General features: G+C 52.5%; 2 protein-coding genes across 4 annotated transcripts in view; one reads left to right on the top strand and one right to left on the bottom strand.

Annotated features, from left to right (window-relative positions):
* Positions 1-459: 459 nt before the first annotated feature.
* Positions 460-3,386, top strand: Islr (immunoglobulin superfamily containing leucine rich repeat). Of its 3 annotated transcripts, none has more exons than XM_021172790.1 (2): positions 460-721; positions 1,456-3,386. In XM_021172790.1, exon 2 carries the CDS (start codon positions 1,464-1,466, stop codon positions 2,748-2,750), a length of 1,287 nt encoding a protein of 428 aa, XP_021028449.1. In that variant the 5' UTR covers positions 460-721; positions 1,456-1,463; the 3' UTR covers positions 2,751-3,386. The 3 variants fall into 3 exon arrangements, with proteins under 3 accessions (XP_021028449.1, XP_029337026.1, XP_029337027.1); XM_029481166.1 differs by having other exon boundaries at positions 469-721; positions 1,425-3,383; XM_029481167.1 differs by lacking the exon at positions 460-721 and adding an exon at positions 1,131-1,258.
* Positions 3,387-5,914: 2,528 nt separating this feature from the next.
* The window catches only part of Stra6 (stimulated by retinoic acid 6), a 19,878-nt gene continuing 8,738 nt past the window's right edge, over positions 5,915-17,054 (bottom strand). Inside the window, exons 8-18 of the mRNA XM_021173188.2 lie at positions 14,690-14,757; positions 14,426-14,505; positions 14,163-14,224; positions 12,602-12,764; positions 10,966-11,041; positions 10,011-10,144; positions 8,959-9,076; positions 8,773-8,874; positions 7,874-8,037; positions 7,298-7,453; positions 5,915-6,751 (exon numbers count right to left, since the gene is read on the bottom strand). Coding sequence (XP_021028847.1) covers positions 6,582-6,751; positions 7,298-7,453; positions 7,874-8,037; positions 8,773-8,874; positions 8,959-9,076; positions 10,011-10,144; positions 10,966-11,041; positions 12,602-12,764; positions 14,163-14,224; positions 14,426-14,505; positions 14,690-14,757 — 1,293 coding nt within the window. The 3' untranslated portion in view covers positions 5,915-6,581. The remainder of the gene's footprint in view (positions 6,752-7,297; positions 7,454-7,873; positions 8,038-8,772; positions 8,875-8,958; positions 9,077-10,010; positions 10,145-10,965; positions 11,042-12,601; positions 12,765-14,162; positions 14,225-14,425; positions 14,506-14,689; positions 14,758-17,054) is intronic.

Here is a 17,054-nt window from a genome sequence, read left to right as displayed (position 1 = left end):
CAAACCACCATCACACAGTCCCACACAGACACACACATCTCCTACTGCATATCTCTAATATACAGACTTATCCACACACAGTGACATCCATCCACTCCCCACCACCACCAAGCCCACAGTGCACACACAACAGCACACACAAACACCAGCACAGCCAGGCAGGAGGAAGGGGCTGCTTTTTTTTTTCTTGTTGGAAGCGAGGTTAGAAATTTCCCACTTTCCATGAAATCCAGTTTCTCACCCTTCCCCCATTAAAAAAAAAAAAAAAAAACACTTTCTGGCCTCATCTTTTCTTGGGTCCTGCCCAGATTGTGCTGTGACTTTAAGGAAGTTGGAACTTCAGAGAGGAGGGAGAGAGAGAGAGAGAGAGAGAGAGAGAGAGAGAGAGAGAGAGAGAGAGAGAGAGGAGAGAGAGAAAGAAACACATGAACAACCCCAAATTTGGCCTCTTTCCCTGTCCAGTTTTTAGTGTCAGCTATGAAGCAGAGTCCCTGTTGCTGAAACTCAGTTTCATTTTGTTGAAAGGAGCCTAGCAGCACAGAGCCTTCCCCGCAGCCCTGCTTAGAGCTGTCCAGTGCACCCTGTTGAGCCGGGTGTGCAAACCAGCCAGGCCCCTCCTCCAGCAGTCCTGGTCCTGTGGACTTGCGAGCAATCCATTCCTTAGATGCTTTGGTTCCATCTTAAAAGCTGTTCAGCTTGACTTCAGAAGAACAGTTTGGAGGTAAGTCAGGAAAGAAGGGGCCCCCGTGGCTGGGAGTGAGGAAGCTAGGGGTGTGTTTTTAGCACATCCCTCTGGGTTTGAGGGACTTGGAACAGGCTCCTGCTCAGAGCATCTGCTTGGACAATCTCAACCCCAGAATTTCCAGCTGCATTTGAGCTGAGCCTCTGGCCCCCCTGCCTTAGCTGAGAGGTCCTAGCTGGTTTATTTAGGCAGCTGCCTGGGATAGTTTGAACAGAACAGGCCACAGAGTGGGAGGGGTGGAGGGTGTGTGTGTGCGCATTGCACAAGGGGCCTTGTCTGGACCAGGGAAGCAAAACATACCTATGGGGGGCTCTAGTGGGAGGGGCCGTAGCCAGGATGTGGGAGGGCAGAAGGGAGGTTCTGTGCAGTGCTGGGGGAAGGGGGTGGCTGGAAAACAGATTTCAAGTCATAAAGTCAGCTAGGAACAGGCCAAGACAGAAAGAGCTGTGTGCAAAGGAGAAGCTGGGGTCCACTTCCATCTTGTCTTCACCCTGACTGACTGCACACACGACCTTGGCAAGTCCCAGCCCTCCTCTGGGCCTCGGTTTCTTCTCCTGTTGGGGTGAGGGTGGTGGGTTAGGTGGTATTGGATTCTGGCTGGGTTATGTGGAACAGGGCCTTCTAACGGGGAGAGTTTGGGCAGGGATCTGAGGAGGGACAAGTCCTTTCTATGAATCCTTAGGCTCACCCGGGTGGCATGCCCTTCCCCGTAGGACGTACCATGCGGGCACTGTGCCTGCTTTGTTGGGCTGTTCTCCTGAACCTGGTGCGAACTTGTCCAGAACCCTGTGACTGTGGGGAGAAGTATGGCTTCCAGATTGCAGACTGTGCCTATCGTGACCTAGAGGGTGTGCCACCGGGCTTCCCGGCCAATGTGACCACACTGAGCCTGTCAGCCAACAGGCTGCCAGGCCTGCTGGAGGGAGCCTTCAGGGAAGTGCCCCTATTGCAGTCGCTGTGGCTGGCACACAATGAGATTCGCTCGGTGGCTGTTGGTGCTCTGGCCCCTCTGAGCCATCTCAAGAGTCTGGACCTCAGCCACAACCTCATCTCTGAGTTTGCCTGGAGCGACCTGCACAACCTCAGCGCTCTGCAGCTGCTCAAGATGGACAGCAACGAGTTAGCCTTCATCCCTCGGGACGCCTTCCGCAGCCTCCGCGCCCTGCGTTCCCTGCAGCTCAACCACAACCGCCTGCATGCGTTGGCCGAGGGCACCTTCGCGCCGCTCACCGCGCTGTCCCACTTGCAGATCAATGACAACCCTTTCGACTGCACCTGTGGCATCGTGTGGTTCAAGACATGGGCCCTGGCCTCAGCGGTGTCTATTCCAGAACAGGACAACATTGCCTGTACTTCACCCCACGTGCTGAAGGGTATCCCACTAGGCCGTCTGCCACCCCTGCCCTGCTCTGCCCCCTCAGTGCAGCTAAGCTACCAGCCCAGCCAAGATGGAGCAGAGCTACGGCCTGGCTTCGTGCTGGCACTCCACTGTGACGTGGATGGACAGCCAGTCCCCCAACTCCATTGGCACATTCACACCCCAGGCGGCACGGTGGAGATCGCCAGTCCTAATGTAGGCACTGATGGACGTGCCCTGCCTGGTGCCCTTACAACCAGTGGGCAGCCACGCTTCCAGGCCTTTGCCAATGGCAGCCTGCTTATCCCTGACTTTGGCAAGCTGGAGGAGGGCACCTATAGCTGCCTGGCCACCAATGAGCTAGGCAGTGCCGAAAGCTCTGTAAATGTGGCATTGGCCACCCCAGGTGAGGGGGGAGAGGATGCTGTGGGGCACAAGTTCCATGGCAAAGCAGTGGAGGGCAAGGGCTGCTATACTGTTGACAATGAGGTACAGCCATCCGGACCGGAAGACAACGTGGTTATCATTTACCTCAGCCGTGCTGGGCCCCCAGAGGCTGCAATAGCAGCAGACGGGAGGCCTGCGCAGCAGTTCTCCGGCATACTCCTGCTAGGCCAAAGCCTGCTTGTTCTCTCCTTTTTCTACTTCTAACTACACCCTGCCCTGGTTGGCTAGAGCAGCTCCAGGGCCTTCCTATGTTCCTGCCAATGTTCCGTCTTAACACCACGAGGTCTGGAATTGGTGAGGCCTGAGGTTAGCCTGGGGACTTCACATTTTCCTATCACCTTTTCTAAGCTCATCCAGGCCACTAATTACTCCAGTTTGAAGATCTGCTCAGAACTAGCAGCTAGGATAGAACTATATCCCAAAACTCATCTCTAGTGCTAGTTGCTGCTAACAGCATTGCCTGTGCTCCTAGCAGGGGCAGCCTGCTAACAGGGCAACTACAATGTCTTAATTTGACCCACTTTGAGAGTTCTAGCCATGGAGGTAAGGAGCTTGTGGAGGCCATCCAGGTGGGCACTGGGGCTGGGCTAGAAGGGGGTCTGGAGTGACTAGTACAGGATCTGGAAAGGAGGCACCACAGGCCACGGCTGGGCAGGCTAAAAGCTTTCCTGTTCTTAGATGCTCTTTGATGAGATGTGGAAATCATCCCTCACTGGGCCTTTCTCTCCTCTCAACCCAAGCCCCACAGCATGTGCCTGCCTCTTGAGACACTTACTCCCCCTCCTCCTCCAAAGAGGCTAGCCAGTCTGGGTAGCAGAAAAATAAATAAATAAATAAACAGCATTCCTGATGCCCTGCTTTCGTCTGCTTAGAATTCTGTTGGGATCAAAGACTCTTTATCAGAGGGTGGGATGGCCATATGTGAGAGTTGTGCCAACACAGGACAAGAACCAGAGGACATATGTGGCATGGAAGGGGAGCCCAGACTCATTACTAAGCCTCAACATGTCCCAAGCTGCAGATTTACTGTCTTCAAACTAGCCCATGGGACGAGGGAGACAGAAACTTGAGCATTGCTTTCTGCATTTTGTAAAGGGTTTGTAAGGTGATGGGAAGGCCTGGGCTGTAGCCCTTAGAAGAATGTCAGGAATAGAGATGAATATGGTTGGGGCCAGATCGGGCAAGAGAAAGGAAGGAGACTGAAGGAAGGTTGGGGAAGTAGGGGACAGAACACAAGGAAGAAACTGAAGACAGGAGGAAGGAGACAGGAAAACACAGTGCACCCAGGCTCTCTCTTCAGATACCTGAGGTAGGACTGGGAGTTGGAGGTTAGCCATAGCAGCGAGGATGTAGATAGTTCTGTCAGCAGAGATGCTGCAGAACTCCTTGTCTGTGCTAGGTCAGAGGGGTCTTCCTACTGCCCACCTTTAAAGACTGGATGTATGCTCATAGGGGTGAAGACCTTCAGGGGAAGGCCTGGCCTCATTCCAGAGCACTAGGACTGCTGAGCTCAGCAGACTGAAGGCAGGAGATTGAGTCTGAGTAGCAGCTGTGTGTTTGGCAGCTGGCCAGCCCCTCCCCCATTCTAGGGTCCACATGTGGGGCCTCCTTTCTCCCTCATCCTCCTCCAACTTGCAGCTCATGTCCAGTCCTTGTCAGCATCAAACCAGCCAGGGCCAAGAATGTCTTCACGTTTGAGAGAAAGTACCAGGATGGAGCCAGATTCCATATGCTGTGTTCCTGGGGTAAGTTACTGCCCATCTCTGGGTTTCAAGTGTGTCAGAACTCAGATGACAAAGGGCAGGCCAGGAATGTAACTGTGTTGGCAGAGTGCTTGCCTGGCATGCATGCAGCCCTGGAGTGGTGGTGCATGCTTCACAGGGTGGACACTCAAGAAATAGTCAGGAAAGTCAGGTTCTTATTCCGCTCAGCAAATTTGAGGCCAGCCTGGGCTACATGAGAGCCTATTTCTCCCCAAAGCACAAAGACAAGGTAGATCAAGGTCCGACTAACTGACCATTTAGACTTGACAGTTCTGACTTGGAGTCCAGCATCCATGCCCACTCCACTCACCACCGAGCAGGCTGGGCATCTTGGAGATCCATGCAGCATTTAATTCTAGCACCTGGCACGTGAGGCAGAGCAGCATGGGGACTATTGTGTCCCAAGTGAACTAGCTACTCCTTTGTTTTGGGGCTCCTACTGTCCATAGAGTATAGCATGAACTTCCCATCCAGCTATGGATCCTCTGACTGGCTCCCCCACATGTGGTCCACTCCTATCTGTGCCTTCTTGCATAGCCTGTGAAGCTGCATCATCTTCGTCTTTACATACCCTATGCAAGCCCTTCCCCCAGTATAACCTTTTCTTAGTCTTCATTTGGTCTTCACATAGAATCAGTTTTCTACATCACCTCCTCCAGGAAGTTTTCTTGATTTTCTCCCACCTTCAGAGTGAACCAGGCCCTTTTCTTTTACCATACTTCCCTAGGTGCCCTAGACTTGTGACTGTCCCCTTGCTAAGGGCAGAGGCAGAACCAGAGTGGCCCTCCTGTGACTGTGTAGATTGCTGATAGCCCACATAGAAGGCATTTTGCAATAGGCTAAGGAGGGACTTAGAACATGCTTTCTCTGGCCCCTGGGCAGCCCAGATCATGGTTAGGAGGCACCTCTGGTGACCTGTGCATGTGGTTGACCTATGGTTGGGAATAAACAGGCATGATTTTGAGGGTCCCTGATCCAAACAGGGTGAACCACGTCAAGAGCATCCCCCTGATTCATGCATCTTCCATCTCGTCCAAGACCCCAGTGTGTCTGTATCTCTGCTGCCCCTGCATGTTCGTTCACTGACATTAGCCTCCTCTGCCCTGAGCCTCCTCTCCAAGCCTTGGTTTATTCCCTAGAGTTTCTGCCATTACTGCAGCCTCTTCTTCCCAGATCCTGCCCGTTCTTTTTTTTTTTTTTTTTTTTTTTTTTTTTTTTTTGGTTTTTCGAGACAGGGTTTCTCTGTGTAGCCCTGGCTGTCCTGGAACTCACTTTGTNCGAGACAGGGTTTCTCTGTGTAGCCCTGGCTGTCCTGGAACTCACTTTGTAGACCAGGCTGGCCTCGAACTCAGAAATCCGCCTGCCTCTACCTCCCGAGTGCTGGGATTAAAGGCGTGTACCACCACGCCCGGTCTGCCCGTTCTTTAAAACCCAAAAGTCCAACATCTACACTGTCCAGGCATTGTAGGGTCCCTAGTCATATCACCTCAAACTGGGGATTCTCTCTACACTTACCCAGTGTGCAGCCCAGCACTTTGTTGGAAGTGTCCCCAGCTGTCCTAAATGGAGCTCAGATTAGCTTTACGGACAGTGTAGATGGTTCCTCTGAGAGCCCTCCTCTAGGAAGGAGGGATGTTCCTCAGAGGCACATTTATTACAGAGAGCACACTAACTTCTTTCATGACAACTAATGGCATTAAAACTACAAAAACATATCTGGTTTTTGGAGAGGGCAGCTCAGTGGGGCCTCTTGGAGTCTGACTTGGCTGCACAAGAAGGGGCGGGAGTGGTAGGAAGAGAGAGGAAGGAGAGAGCTGGGGCAGAGAGGAAGCCCACACAGGTTCCACTTTCATGGTGGGAGGGCTGGGGCTGAGGTGGGGCCAGCTGGGATGGGAGATATTCAGGCCTTTCATCACCAACGGGGAGTAAGAGAGGCCTCGCTGAGGCCCCAAAAACTGATGGCAGGGCCAGTGTGAGGAGAAGAGGCCTAAATGTGCCCACCCTTACCCTGCCTGTTCCAAGACAAAGAAACCACTAGCTGCTTTCTCTAGAGCCCTAGCTGGTAGCCTGGTGGACAAGCGTAGACCAAAGTTCTCTGGAAGCTGGTGGTGTAGACACAGTGACTCCAGTCCCCTGATCCCACAGGGATCGGCTGGCTGGCAGAGCTGCTGCTGGGGGGGGGGAGGGGGCTGCAGACATGAATGGGAGGGAGGATGGGAGACAGGAATGTGCCTCAGCACATAAAGGCAGGGTGATGTGGTTTTCTTCACCCTCAGGGCTGGGTGCCATTGGCCTTGGCACTAGTAAGGGCTGCCTTCCGGAAGGCCTGCAGGCTTGGGTTGTGGAGCAATGTGTAGGCCAGACCCCAGCGGGCCCTGCTCTGGCTGCCTTTGGGTCCTGCTCCCTTGGCCATCAGGTCCTTGTTCTGTAGCAACTGCATCCCTGAGAGATAGGAAGGGAGAGAGAAGGGGAGGGAGGGAGGGCTTCTTTGCACCCCAGCCAAGCTTCTGCAGGACACAGACCTGAGAGGGATCTAAAACCCCCAGGCACAGCCAGGGTTCCAGCTCCCAGCTGGAACAGAACACTGGGCTGCTGAAGTGTGTCACTCTGCTGGTAGAAGAGCAGAAGGGATGAGGGCAATGAACTGAGGCCGTCAGACAGACAGCAGAAGGTGGGAGTTAGGGAAGTGGGAACCAGCCTAGTAGCCTCTACTTTAGACCTCCTGGGCAGAAGGAGGTGGTACCTGGAGGAAGACAGGGAGGAGTATCTAGGCCATTCCATCCTCTGTGCACACATAAGATATATGTGTGTGCAAGTCCATGGTAAAGACAAAAATACCCTGAGACCCAAGCAGGAGGGTGTCAACAGGAAGCTGCAGGACAGCAGACAAGAGACTTTTCCTGCCTCACTATTTTGGAAGGGGCCTCCTATGACTCCTTCCTGAGAAACTGGGAGTCTCTCTCTATCCGCAGCAGGGTAAAGACGTACCTTCTTCTTCTTCTGCCGGCCTGAGGCTGTCCTGAGGGGCCAGTGGGGGCTGGGACTGTGGACTTGGCGCATGGAGGAGCAGGGCACAGAAGGCTATGACTCCTGGATGTGACTGGCTGGCCTCAATCCTCAGGAAGTTTTGGTATGTGTAGTAGCCTAGGATGGGTTGGGGACAGAAGGCTGAAACATAAGGGGCCCTTGGCAGACTAGAGGTATGCAGAAACAGAAAGAGGCAATCAGGGTGTGTGTATACACATGGGCATCAAACAAAGCATGGAGCACACAGGCACCAGCACCTTTTTTAGAATACACCATAGCTACCCTGCCGCACAAGCTTGTCCTGCACCAAGAAGCTCTGGCGCGTCTCAGCGCACACATACTGCACACACCTGCTAAGCCCTGGCAGTGTGCACACATTGCACACACATGCCTCACACCACAGAGCATTGACAGTGCTCACACACCTCCTGCACATGGACACCGAAGCCTACTCCTCAGGCGCTGTCAGGCTCAGAGGCCAGGGTGCAGCAGCTGCTTGGACAGCTCAGTCCCCCAGTTCCTGCCTAGTGACCCTACCTGGATCCAGGGAGGCTGCTCTCTGTGGCAGTAGGCTGAGGTCCATCTGGCCGAGGTGAAGAGTGTTGTAGAGAGAAGAGAGGAGTACCCGCCAGACAGCCATTATGGCTCCCACCAGCATGTTGATGGGGAAGAGGAGAAAAGTAGCTATGCAGAGCATGCGCCTGGGGGTAGGGAGGAGAAAGGCTGAGGCTGGCCTCCCCCACCGTCTTGTGCCAGGCCAGGGTCATACCTCCATGCCCTCAGGCTCTGTTGTTATCCACTGACACTTACTGGGTGTGCTTTTGTACAGCCCAGGGAGACCAGAGTTTAGTTTCAGGTGTCTGCCTCTATCACTTGTTTTTTTGAGACAGGATCTCTCACTCAACCTGGTACTCACTGATTCAGGAGGACTAAGTTGGCCCGCAAGCCCCAGGAATCCTCCAGACATGTGCCACCATGCCCAACTTTTAACGTGGGGGCTGAGGAGTAACTGAACTCAGGTTCTCATGCCTGCATGGCAAGCACTTTACCAACAGAGTCATCCCCCCCAACCCTCCACCTGTATCTTTGTGACCCTGATGTTCCCACCTTCCTCCTCTGGGTCCCTTGTCCACAAACTCCAAGCACCTCTTGGAAGCCAAGAGCTCCACAGTGAGACATCTGAGGGAGTAGGATGTTAGTGATCCTCAAAGCAAGAAAGACTCTTGGCAGAGCTGGGTTAACTGCTTAGTAGTAGAGTGTGTATCTACCATACTCTAAGCCCTGGGTTTGCAAGGTTGTGGGTTCTCAGCACCCCAGAATCTCCTGAACAAAGATTAGTTCTGTGACAGCTAAGAAGGAGGCATTTTTAGAAGGCAAAATCTACAGAGAGAAGAGTGTGGGGTCTGAGCGTACCACAAACTCAGGGACCAACTTACCGGTTGGTCAGCTCTGGGTATCCATGGTGAGTCTTCAGGAAGACCCAATTGCCTGCTATGTTCTGCAGGATTATAGCTAAGGCCACAGTCAGCCAGAAGGGCCTATATGTGGGTGGGATGTAGAGGGGGCTGCTGTTAGTGGACTCTTCAGAAAGTCCCAAAGCCCCTGTTCTTTGCCTCACTCACCACGTGGATTCCAGGGATCGCAGGAGCAGGAGGTTCCTGCCATGCAGTAAAGGCACAAACACCAGGAAAGCCAGGGATGTGGTCCCCAAGAAGAAGATGACCTGCTGCACCAGGAGCCCTGTAGGGGGCAGAAGGGACAAGAGGACAGAAAAAAGTTTCTGCAAGAGCCAGTTAACTCAAGGAAGCCAAGGGTTTCTATGCTACTTCCATTCCATGTCACTGCCTGAGCCTTGGTTTCTTCATCTGTAAAATAAGGATAGTAGTCCCTACCCCAGAGGGCTCTTTTAAGATTCCAGGAGCCCCATGTGATTGTTCCCACTTGCTCTTGAGTTCTTTGGGCGTAATTACTGTTTAAATAATCATGTGTGTGGCTGTGAATCAGAGCTTAGTACCTGTAGGTGCTGAGTGTGGCAATGGAAACCAGCGGGCTATACAGTCACCTGGGATGGTATATACAGAAGGGCTTGGGAGGTCTAAGGTGGACCAAGAGGAGGAACAAACATTTTAGTTTAACTATTTCCTCCATCCCCCATCACACCTTGCCTCCTCTCCGGTTGAGAATGGGAGATCTGAGGACCAGGTCTGGCCTTTGGACTTCCAGGAGGAGCCAGGTCACACACAGTTCAAGTATGCTGTACAACATGGTGTCTAAGGGGAGAACTTGAGGCATAGTCTAGAAGAGTCCTTGAGGGTCATCTGAGCAGATTGTCTCAGGGCAGCACCCCTATGCAACCCTCACATGGCCATGTTGCTAGTATCTCCCAGGAACAAGGAACCCTTCACCTTGAGGCAACCCACTATGGCCAGATTTCTCCTACAGAAGCCTCCACATGCTACCTTAAATGTGCTACATTCAGACCCGTGTCCATCCTATCCACAATTACCCAGATGTACCTTCCTCTGAAGGGTTCCCCTTTCTGGGGGCTCCTAACCATCATCCAGAGCAAAGAGGATGGGCGGGTTCCTCTGACCGCCCAGCCTAGGAAAATCTTTGCCAAGTACCCATACCTCCCACCAGGACCCAGCTCTGGGAACAAAGCAAGTGGGCTCACCAAGGCAGCTGAAGGCCGTCTGGTAGGCACTGAAGCTCATCCAGCTGACTATGGCTTGGCGAGAGGGATGAATACTCTGAAGAGGGGGGCCCAGATCCAGGGCAGCCCCTCGGTGTAGTGCTTGAAGATTGGCCCTGGGTTGAGAACAAATAGTGACCTTGGGGAACAACAATGCAGTAGCCCTAAATGGTAACCTAGGGTGAGCATCTGACCATCAGCAGGGAACCTCAGGGCTTCGGGAGCCTGGTGGTTAACTCAATCTGGGGTGGTCGCCCTGAGGAGGTGCAGTCTTGGAAGACCCCAGACAGAACAACCTGAACTACCACCAGGAACAGAACTGGGACCCAGCTGTGTCACCAGGGAGTAAGGCAAAGCAGAGAGCCTCAAATGCCAGGGCAAGTAGGGCCAGCTCTGTGGTCTAAAGTCCTTGAGTAGGAATGCTGAGGCCTGGCGAGTGCCCAGATTAGGTAGACCAGTTCTCTACACCCATCATTTCTCAGAACAACTTCTCCAATGGCCCTCTACCCTCCATGGTACCTGCTCACCCTCCATCTTCTATGAACTGTTTATCTACTTCTCTGACCTTATTCACGAAGTCACACCTGTCTTTGGTACCCTTCATCCCTCAGCCCCAGCCTCTCCAACCACTGGAACTGGATTCTCCTTTCCCAGCCCTCTCAGGACCCTTTCTCACAGGCAAATTCCAGCAATGTGGTGTTCCCTATACCACTCACAGAACTTGAGGACAACCAAATGTGTCCCCATGTCCCCAGGGGCAAGTGAGCCCCACCTTCTCCTCCCACCACACACAGCCAACCTGGGGGCAGGGCATGCATTCTGTGGCAGCCTGACCTACAGTGGCTTCTCCCTTCCTCCTGGATTGGGGTCCCTCAAGTCCTCAGGACTTAGATCCCTGCCCTATCTCTGTACCTGAGTGTCAGGGCCTGTAACTGACCTGTGTGTCCTCAGGGAGCGGATCAGGAGCAGGAAGGTTGATGCACAGGACAAGACCAGAGCTGAGATGTAACATGCTGGATGGGAGAGAGCAAGGGAGGGCAGGGGCTAGAGGACCTTCCAGAGCCTCAGACCCTTGTTCCTTATTCTAAGAGGGGTCCAGCTCCAGTTCTTGGGTCCAACACTGACCTGGCATCATCTATGGCTACATCCTGCCAGTAACATATGATAGCCAAGAAAGGGAAAGGACAGCTTTGAGTCACAGACACGTCCTGTCCTTCACCTTGGTTTTGTTGCTTACATTGCTATGACCCCTGTAATGAGAGGTCTGCCTGCAACTCCTCTATTCCTGCCCACGTAGCTGACTGCAAGGGGGCCTTGTGACAAGCACAGGCTTCACTGTGATGGCCATGCTGCTGTGGCCCACTTCCCAGAATGATTCTGGCCATAAGTCCATCTGCACTTGTATCAGTGGCCTTGCTTGGGACACAAAGAGTTGTGTCACACTACCTACCATAATGAAGGAGATGCTAACTGCTACCTAGCTCCTCTGTGTGGGGCCCTTCTCTATTCTCTCCCTCACAACCCTGACCTCACACAGAGACAGACAGTCAGGGCCACAGTCCCTGTAATGGTGAATAGAGAGCTCTAAATATATGTATAAGAATATTGGTGCAGCTGATGTGCTCCAAACCCCCATGCCAGCCAGCCTCACCCAAGACCCTCACAGCAAGCCTACAGGGTCTCTCACAGGAACTGTTCGGGGAGGGCTTGGCAGCTCACGTCTCTGTGCCCTCCCTGCTCTGTCTTACACTGCCAGCATGTCCTGGCCTGTGGGAGAAGGACGGTGTCAGGAAAAATATTTAAAGCAGCCACACCTCCATCTGCAATGTTGGCAGCCTAAGCTGCAACCATTGCATGCTAGTCCCCCAAAGCCAGGATGTTCATTTCAGCAAGGGAACCTCCAGTAGGCCAATGGAACATGTCTCCAGGAGTCATGACTCTCAGACTTTGTGACTCAAAAGCCCTAACTTGGGCTTCAGGGATCTATATTCTATCTACTGTGCCCCGTTGTATGACTTGAGGTCAGCCCTGCTCTATGTGTCTCCCACAAGCTTCTGGGAGAGGCTAGGGGGTGGATAGGATGGTAGCTATAAGGCATAGCAGACCCTGAAGGAGCAGATGGTAGTGTTTACAGGCGTGAGGCTCATTTCATAGGAAACAGGAAGAAGGAGATGGTCCAGACCAACAAGGATTCAGAAGAGAAAACAGGTGTCCTACCAGGCTGCAGCCTGTGCCAAGAGGGATTTATTACCCATAAAGCCCAGCCCCCATCCCACCTACTAGTCTTCTCCTCCTTCTCCACCCCGAAGTCACACAGCCATGGGCTTCTCTGTCACTACAGCTAGAAAGTTAGTCAGTGGTACTGGGACTGGGAGAGAGGAAGGTGTCACAAAGGCTAATAAGGATCACAGGCTGCACAGACATGGAAGTTTCAACCGCCCCCGGTTTGAGATGAAGAGTGGAGACCCAGAGCAGGAAAAGGCACCCCTTGTGTTCATGGCAGGCTAAAACCACACCCAGTAGCCTGTCTCCCATCCCCACTATGGCTTTTAAGGGGCATCAAGCAATCTCACCTTCCACAGTCCATAGGTGATGCTTCACCAGCTCTACCACCTCCTGCCTGTCTTCAGAGAGCACGATCCCAAAGCCAGCCAGCAGGTAGGAGACATCTGTGTTGATCCCCGCCCTCACCTTCTGCACAGTAGGCACCACGCTCACCAGCAGCAGCAGGGCCACCTGGAAAAGCCTCACTATGAGGATGGAGGGGACCAGGTGTGTGTGTACTGTCCTGAAAAAGTATTTCCTAGTCTGCTAGGGGAGACTCTTAACTAGCTGCAGCAGCCACATGCCGCTGAACTGCCCTGAGAACTGGTCCTTCTGCCTTCAAACAGAACGTGACATGAATGTATGACTTCAGCCTAACAGGTCAAAGATAGGCTATACCATACCTATTTAGTTACCTCTGCTTGGCCACACAAGCTTCAGAATATAAGCATTTTCAGTTTGTGGCTGGGCTGATAGTTCAGTCAGTAAAGTGCTTGGCGAACCTGAATTCATTTTCCCAGAACCGATATAAAAAGCTGGGCATGGTGGCTCCTGCTTATAATCCTAGCGCTGGGGAGGCAAAGACAGGCAGGTCCCTAGGGCTCACACTAACCAGGCAGCCTAGCCTGCCGGGCAAGCTCCAGGCCAGTGAGAGATTCTGTCTTCAAATACAAGGTGTATGGCAACTAAGGAATGATTCTGGGAGCTGTCCTTTGGCAGACAGACAGACAGACACACACACACACACACACAAACACACACACACAGAGGGTAGGTGTGTGTTAGAGAGTCCAACTTTTCCATGGTAAAGAAAGCAACTGAGTATCAAAGCTAGACATTCTCAGGTTCAAATTTTGGCTGCTCTAAGATATTAGAGAACTTGGCTGCATTAGGTTCTCTATGCCTCAATTTCCCTGATTGTAAAATGAAGATAAACCAGACCTACACCACCCAGGAGTTTGAGTTGTTGTTACTTTGTTTCTTATTTGTTTGTTTGTTTATTTGTTTGTTTTTCAGACAGGGTCTCCTCTAGCCCAAACCAGCTTCAAACTCACTTTGTCACTAGGGACAATCTTGGACTTCTGAGCCTCCTGTCTCTACCTCCTAAATGCTGGGATTACAGGCTTATGTTTAAGTGATGCTGGGATTAACCCAGGGTTCCACGTATCCTAGGCAGACGCTCTACCAACTAAGCCACAGCCCCTGTGCTAAAGGTGGTGGTGATTTATCAAACACACCAACTCACAAAATCCTCCCAATGTAGAAAAGTGATTTTATTTCTTCTATTTTACAGATGAGCTAATAGGTTCATGAAGGTGGGTAAATTTGGCCAAGGTCACCCAGGAAGTGCACAATGGAAGTACACTTTAAGTCCATGTTTATATGACTTTGAAACTTATAAATGATTATATAAACCTGCTAAGGGCCAGCATCCCTCCCACTGGGGAAACTAGTGTTTCCAAGATGCAGAACAGATGACTGGATAAGGGGGCACACCTGGGGACCTGATTTGGGCCTGGGCTGCCCCACATTTGGAGGGCTGAGGACAGGGGTTCAGGGAAAATGAGCACTGCAAACTGCAGGACACACCTGGTAAGTGGCTGTTCCTGTCAGGGTGGCCGAGATCACCAGCTTCAAGGGCAGGCGGAATCCTACAGTCACCAGAAAAAGGCATGTTGAAAAAAAAATGTGACCCAGCCTCTGGCCCCATCCCTTCCAAGTCAGGCCAGTGCGTCCCTTGTCCAAGAATGGCAGCTGTCCCTATGAGAGTTCTGAGGAACAAGCTGACCCTCCCCACCAGCTTCTCTCGGCAAAGGCTCTCCCTGACCCTGGGCCTCCACTGCATCACATACCTGGCTGTGGAGTGTAGATGGAATGATGGGAGAAGGCCCAGGCTCGAGACAGGAGGCTACGCTTGGAGGCGTGATGGGAGCTGCAGACAGATGGATAGGTTAAGCCTCACGAGAGAGGTCTCTGCTCAAGGCCACATTCAAACTGGGTGCCAGCACTATGACTCCAACAGGAACCTCCTCCACAACACTCATCCAGCCCTACCCTCCCACACATTGCTCCCTGAGCCCCAGCTCTCTGCCTGCTGAGGCATGCCCAGACCTTACCAGCTATCCAGCTTCTTTGGGCAGAGAAGGGTTCTCAGATACTTCTTGGAGTAGCTGGTCTGCAGCCCCTGTATGGACAAGTATTGCAGTCTGAGATTTGCCACCAGCAGTCCCTGGAGCCCTGGCCAAGGACACTGAATGGATGAACAAGTGAATGAATGGGTGAATGGATACCAAGCAGTTTCTGCAATGCCTCCTGATTAGGACGGTGATGGTGGAGTGTGGTGGGGAGGCTGACCTATGCCCTATGCCCTATGCCCTATGCCCAATGGGGACAAGGGTCACAGCCAGAAAAGCTACATCCTCCACAAATAAAGAGAGTTAAACTCCTATCACAGAACCTGAAATGCTGGGAAGTTCTTCCCCAAATCTCCCCTTAGTCAGATCTTGGCTCTCTGCCCTCTTCTAGCCAAGACTGGGGCCAAGGGAAAGCCTGGGCCCTGTGGGCTCACTGCTGCTCAGAGCACAAGATGGTGCCAGTCTAGAGCATATGCCTTAGGCTCCCTTCCTGCTATGGCTTACTCTAGGAAGATCACAGGGTAATGGCATTTACCCAAGCTACATTCCAGGCCTTAAGCTGCAGAGGCCCATGGGAAGGTGGGATGAACTTCTGTTTGGATCAGTGGGAGAATACAGGCCAGGGTCACCTGTTGCCAGGGCAACCTGGGGACCCAGGGTAGGAGCAGGTCAGCACAAAGCTTAACTGAGTCCCTTGTGGCTTAAATCTTTCTGACTAATGTCCAAAAGGATTTAATTCTCTTGGAAGTGTGGAGGAGAGGAGGTGGGGCGGAAGAAACCCCGGGAGGTGGAGGGAATCTCTAGGGACTGGCCTACTTTGTCCTCTGGGGGACCCTAGGCTTTGCAGAGAGAATGTAAATCTCAGGAGATCAAGTGATGAGCACTTATGACCCTGCTACATGTAGATAGCAGATCTGGAGCTAAACCAAGAAGCGGGAGTGGGGGGGTGAGGGGGTGGTGATAAGCCTCCTGAGTCTGCAGGCTTTCTCTCCCCACATCCTTCATTTCTCCTTAGCTCCAGCTCAGTCCCTGCCTATCTGTGACCTGAGCAGCATTCACCCCAGAGAACACCACCTTGGGTGGCCCTGCTCCTCAACTACCTGCCCTAGGTCAGCTGGAGGGAGGGGAGCTGTGATGTTCAAGTCCATGCTTGTACCCAGAGGCACTCAGCCTGGCTGGGTTTGCATCTGGGAGCTCACTCATGTCCTTGCCTTTGCTTCCCCCCTCTGGCCTGGGCCTTGCTCATCCCATCTGGGCCCCATCCTTGGCCTCCCCCTCCCTAGGAGGCCGCATGACCTCTGCGCCTTCAGTCCTATGGCCATAGACTCGATGGGTCACTGGGTTTGTAGGGTGCCCATCTCCCGGCTGGTACAAGCCACTACCTGCAGGAGGTCCAAGTCAATGGATTCTGAAGTCCCAACATCCAGCCAGCGCCTGACATGTGGGAGAAGCTGAGAAGCCTTCTTGATAAGGTCTTAGTATTTTTCAAGAATGTTCTCTTTGTCATGAGGCATCCATTTATAGCATCCACTCCTCCAAACAATTCACAATACTTTCTTTTTAAAAGTCATTATCTTTTATATTCGAGGCTGGCCTTGAACTTCTGGTTCTCCTGCCTCTGCCTCCCAGGTTCTGGGAGCCACGATGCCCAATTTATACTTGGTGCTTAGGACCAAAAACCTATGGTCTTATGCATGCTAAGCAAGCACTCTTCTAACAGATAAAAACTCTGCGTTGTAGAGCATCTCTTATGAGCTTCACTCTGCCCAGGGCACAAGTACAGGGATAAACAGCCCAGCCCCACCCCTGTGGTCAGCTCCTTCCTTTGCCTGATCTCCCACTCCAGCTGCTCTCTGTCCATCAGACTCACTGAATTCTGTCCCCAGGAAGCCACGCCCACCCGTCAACAGTCCCTTGCATCTGAAATCATTCAACACTTCAGATCAGTTCAGAATGAGCTTTCTGGACCAGCCCGACATCTGCAGAACTCTGCAAACTCCCAGGACTCTTGGATAGCTCATTGATGCAGCTCTCAGGGGTTTCAAAGAACCGAATCCCTGATTTTAGTTCTGCTTTGCTGAGTCTCCACACTGCATATAGCCTGGGTACCCAGAAGACTTTCAAGAACCTGGCTTAGCCCTCTCTGTCCCGAGAGGACAATACAAACAGTTATTCTAATTTATTTTTTTCCTGAGGTTTTCAGTGAGCAAAAGTTCTTGCCAAGCCTGACAGCCTGAGTTTGATCCCCAGGACCCAGATGGAGAAAGAAAAGAACTCACGAAAAGCTGTCCTATGACCCAGGGTGTACTCACACACACACACACACACACACACACACAGAGAGAGA

This window comes from Mus caroli, chromosome 9, assembly GCF_900094665.2.
Source record: "Mus caroli chromosome 9, CAROLI_EIJ_v1.1, whole genome shotgun sequence".
Taxonomy (NCBI): Eukaryota; Metazoa; Chordata; class Mammalia; order Rodentia; family Muridae; genus Mus; species Mus caroli.
Note: the sequence above shows the minus strand (reverse complement) of the source record. Positions and strands in the feature narration are given on the sequence as shown.

Excerpts from the sequence above, each read along its gene's own strand:
- Islr (XM_029481166.1), top strand. The coding sequence starts at position 1,440 with ATGCCCTTCCCCGTAGGACGTACCATGCGGGCACTGTGCCTGCTTTGT.